This window comes from Fulmarus glacialis, unplaced genomic scaffold (assembly GCF_000690835.1).
Source record: "Fulmarus glacialis isolate BGI_N327 unplaced genomic scaffold, ASM69083v1 scaffold119, whole genome shotgun sequence".
NCBI classification, from domain to species: Eukaryota; Metazoa; Chordata; class Aves; order Procellariiformes; family Procellariidae; genus Fulmarus; species Fulmarus glacialis.
This window is the reverse complement of record NW_009231152.1, coordinates 11,215-16,041: the sequence shown is the minus strand read 5'-3', so window position 1 is coordinate 16,041 and position 4,827 is coordinate 11,215. Positions and strand designations below refer to the sequence as shown.

The following is a 4,827-nucleotide window of genomic DNA, read 5'->3' as shown; positions in this document are numbered from 1 at the left end:
TAATTTTAAGTAATTGAAAATGCTGTGGTTTAACACACAAATTTAAAAAAAAATTTGGAATAGGTTTTATTCATTTCTTAAAATGTTATTATCTTCCTGTCTTTCAGGCTGAAGGTGGCCCATTGTAAGGGTTAATCATCTGTCAAATATTTAATAATCATTTGTTCAGAAAGTTTCCTGCATTGTTCATGGTAAGGCTTGTATTTGATATTTCACGTTTAGTTGGTTATGCTAACACGTTTAGAGTATTTCTTATACAGTTTTTAGTATTAACATTTGCTTTAGCTATAAGAATGCTGCCGTTGGATCATACATTTGCTGGGAATTGCAACTTCACAGAGGAAGTTTCCAATTTTGGATAACTGAATCAATAAATATTTGAATAAATTAATACATTAATCCAAAAAAAAAATCCTTTATAAATCAATATGTGTAAAGTGGGAAAGACCCTTATGTATTCAGAATTTTGAGACTAGTGCTTTTGTAATCTGAATATTAAACAAAAAAAATTATTTGGCAATTCTTTTAGTGTCTAAATGACATCGGCTGTTGGGATTTTATGACTTCAGCTACTTTGTAAAAATTACAAAACTTTCCCTTGTTATTTTCCAGGAGTTTTTCATCAGTATGTCTGAAACCATTAAATACAATGACGACGATCACAAAACTGTGTTCCTGAAAACATTAAATGAACAGCGCTTGGAAGGAGAGTTTTGTGACATAGCTATCGTGGTTGAAGATGTTAAATTCAGAGCACATAGGTGCGTGCTTGCTGCCTGCAGTACCTACTTCAAAAAGCTTTTCAAAAAACTGGAAGTTGATAGTTCATCAGTAATAGAAATAGATTTTCTTCGTTCTGATATTTTTGAGGAAGTTCTCAATTACATGTATACTGCAAAGATTTCTGTTAAGAAAGAGGATGTAAATTTGATGATGTCTTCGGGCCAGATTCTTGGTATTCGATTTCTGGATAAACTCTGCTCTCAAAAACGTGATGTATCTAGTCCTGAAGAAAACACACAGTCCAAGAGCAAGTACTGTCTAAAAATAAACCGTCCTATGGGGGAACCTAATGATACCCAAGATGATGAGGTGGAAGAAATTGGAGATCATGATGATAGTCCATCAGATGTGACGGTGGAAGGAACTCCCCCAAGTCAGGAAGATGGAAAATCACCTACCACTACCCTGAGAGTGCAAGAGGCGATTCTGAAAGAGTTGGGAAGCGAAGAGGTCCGAAAAGTAAACTGCTACGGCCAAGAAGTAGAGCCTATGGAAACAACTGAATCAAAAGACTTAGGATCTCAGACCCCTCAGGCTTTGACATTTAATGATGGCATAAGTGAAGTGAAAGATGAACAGACACCAGGCTGGACCACAGCAGCTGGGGATATGAAGTTTGAGTATTTGCTTTACGGTCACAGGGAACACATCGTATGTCAGGCTTGTGGTAAGACCTTTTCTGATGAAGCGCGATTGAGAAAACATGAAAAGCTACACACTGCTGATAGACCATTTGTTTGTGAAATGTGTACAAAGGGCTTTACCACGCAAGCTCATTTGAAAGAGCACCTGAAAATACACACAGGTTACAAGCCTTACAGTTGCGAGGTATGTGGAAAGTCTTTTATTCGTGCACCAGATCTAAAAAAGCATGAAAGAGTTCACAGTAATGAGAGGCCATTTGCATGCCATATGTGTGATAAAGCTTTCAAGCACAAGTCCCATCTCAAAGACCATGAAAGAAGACACCGGGGAGAGAAACCTTTTGTCTGCAGTTCCTGCACTAAAGCGTTTGCTAAAGCATCTGATCTAAAAAGGCATGAGAACAATATGCACAGTGAAAGAAAACAAGTTACTACAGCCAATTCCATCCAGAGCGAAACAGAACAGTTACAGGCAGCGGCTATGGCTGCTGAAGCAGAGCAGCAATTAGAAACTATAGCTTGTAGTTGAAAACTAAAGCAGAAACTTTATCAGAAATAATATAAGAAATTAAATTGAACAAAATCTATTGTTGGTATACGTTTAGACTGAGAATTATCTTTTCAAGAAAACATATTTTTAGAGGATTTGAATGCTACATAGGAACACATAGCATTACTTGGTTAGGTATTTTAAAACATTTCAGAGATGGGTATTCTTAGAATATGAAATAGTTTTGTTGTCATTAGCAGTATAATGCACTAATACCTGATTTAATTTGAGAATATGATCAAGTTCTCTATAAAACAGGGATCATCACCGGCTGATGTTTCGTTTCATCCAGTATGGAATACTGCATACAATGTAGACATCGAAATCAGTGAGTTATGTTTAAAAATGCTGAGATCTCAGAAAATAACAACCATGGAAAGGAAATACTTGTTTTTCATAATTTTGAAAGTGTTATACCTACAATTTTTGAGAAACAGACATTGATTCCCTAAGCTTTTTAATTCCTCCTTTTTTCACCTAGTGTAGGTGCTAGAGGTTGGTACAACAGTGTGTAAGGGAGCACGGTGATAAAAATGAAATTGCTTCTTATTCCATTCCCTCAGATATGCTCTTATTTTAATCAAGGTGGCAAGTTTAATGAAATACTTGCTTTCCTGAAAAAACTGCATTATTCACAGTGGTCCTGGCTGGCAAAGCAGAAGGGTTGTGGCATTCACCAATCCCTTCTGTGGGGAAAAGAGTTTGCCTTGTTTGTTTCTGTGTTCACTCTTATGCAGGCCCCTGGAGATGGGACAGAGCCACAAAGGAAAAAGGGTGCAGCATGGAGAAGGAGATGTTTTCCTTACTTGGACCCAGTAGAAATTAGTTAAAGCTAATACAGCCTGAGGCTGTAGTTTTTTATTATGCAGCTTTCAGTTCACTTAACCTAGCACAGTTAAGGCAAAGGAGTGTTTCTGGCAGCACAGGAGGATTAGCTGCACTGGCGAGTGACCAGGTGTCACTGCCAGACCTCCGGAGCTGCAGAGCACAGCCACGGGCTGTCGCGTACCTGCCCGCAGCATTCAGGCTGGGTTCTGTGTCATGGCTGGTCATACCAGCTAATAGGTCCTGTTCAAGTTTAAAAACTTCCGCCTTCTGACACACCACCTCTCAGCAAGAGAGATCCAGAATCAGTGTTCGCTAATAGTCTGTTACTTAGAGTTGTCTATTTTTTTTTTCAGACAAGCTGGGGTAGATGCTGCTAATTTAACTGTTAACTCAGAGTCAACAAAATACATGGTCTTTGGATTGCAGTCTGCTGCACGTAGTCAACAAGAGAAGACACAATAACAGTGGTAATGTAATCCAAAGGGATATCGAGCCTTTTAGATTTGTAAATACTACAACTGTTGTCAAAACTTCATTTGAAGTTGGAATGGGAAAAAAAAAACGCATTCTTGGGCACGTGGTTGGATAACATTGGTCACTTGCGATACCTATAACATATGAAAGTGTTAGAGCAGTTTCTGGTAAGTTACTGTGTGGTAGATCACATCTTGCTTTTCTAAATAGAAATTGAAAATAGCGTTTTTGTAACTGTTATATGGAACTTTGATTACTGTTTTTTTGTTTGGTTGGGTTTTTTTACAGCTTCATTTCATTCATGTACTCATCAGGTTAAGCAGTTATTTTAAAATGCCAATAATTGTTTGAAAGCTGGTCTGTAAATAAAACATGAACTTAATATTTTAGAAAATGTAAACTTTGGACCTTTACCAATATATTTTTTTAAAATGTTGCTTCATTTTACATTCAGTAATATTAGTTTGTAAACAAACTATACATTTTGTATCTGTGCAACATCAGAGGATGTGTATTCATTGCATTTTATTGGTTCTCTTGAGGAACATGATAAATGACCATTGTTAAAATGTTTTACTGTATATGACCATAGATATAAAGATAGTAGGTCCAAAATGGGATCTACTTTTTTTTCTAAATATATTAGTCTTGCTATGTTTTCTTATCTAAAATTGTGTTCATTTTTTCTTAGATGATAAAATTGGTGTTGATAAGTCTGTACAAAACAGATCTATTGTGATAAGAGTTCAAAAGTGTAAAAGATGAAGAAAGTAAATTTTCTCTACGTCTATGAAGAGTGCAAGAAGTAATGAGTTTAAATTATAGCAGTGAACATTTACATTAGGCATTAGGAAAAATTTTTAAAGGGTTGAATAATGAATTATTAGAACAGAATGCCTGAGGAGGCACTGCAATCTCCACTAGTGGTGATATTCAAGAATGGGTTAGACAAACATCTGTTAGAAATGGTTTAAATACAGTTAATTCTGCCTTGAAGCTGAGGGGTAAGCTAAATAACCTTTCAAGAAGAGCCTCATTGGTTTTTTTGGAAAGTAATAAGTGAAAATGGAGCTCACTGGGACAGCAGAGGCTTGGATGGGAAGACAGAGCTCAAGGCTTACAGTTAAAGAAAATTGCCCTCTGACATTTGAGCACAAGCGGTCAGGCTGTGAATTTGGAATTGTCACAGAAAAGCAGGCTTGCATTAAAAGTCACACAACTGAAAGTGTGATAACATTGTGTTTTACATCAGAGTAAATTCTGCTATTGTTAAAGCTTACAGCTGTAAGAGTTGTGCAAGGTTACAGCTCTAAGGGTTGCACGATGTCTGTAGCTTTTTAAAACTGGGACAGATTGATATTATACATACTCTCATACAAAAGTGTGCAGAGGCACAACAAATGTTACTGTTGCGCGTTCCTTGGACAGGCATAAGCACCTTACATGAGACTTGGCCTTAACAGTCTGTCATAGGAACAAATTCAGTAAAGCTAGTGGAATTGCTCCCATGTCAGAGGTTTTGAAAGGGGCCTCGGCCTCTTACTAGTT

General features: G+C 37.0%; 1 protein-coding gene across 1 annotated transcript; it reads left to right on the top strand.

Annotated features, from left to right (window-relative positions):
• Positions 1-627: 627 nt before the first annotated feature.
• ZBTB14 (zinc finger and BTB domain containing 14) lies at positions 628-1,964 on the top strand. Its single transcript, XM_009584455.1, has one exon. It carries the CDS (start codon positions 628-630, stop codon positions 1,954-1,956), a length of 1,329 nt encoding a protein of 442 aa, XP_009582750.1. The 3' UTR covers positions 1,957-1,964.
• The last annotated feature ends 2,863 nt before the right edge of the window (positions 1,965-4,827 follow it).

Coding starts and splice junctions, on each gene's coding strand:
- ZBTB14 (XM_009584455.1), top strand. CDS start 628: ATGTCTGAAACCATTAAATACAATGACGACGATCACAAAACTGTGTTC.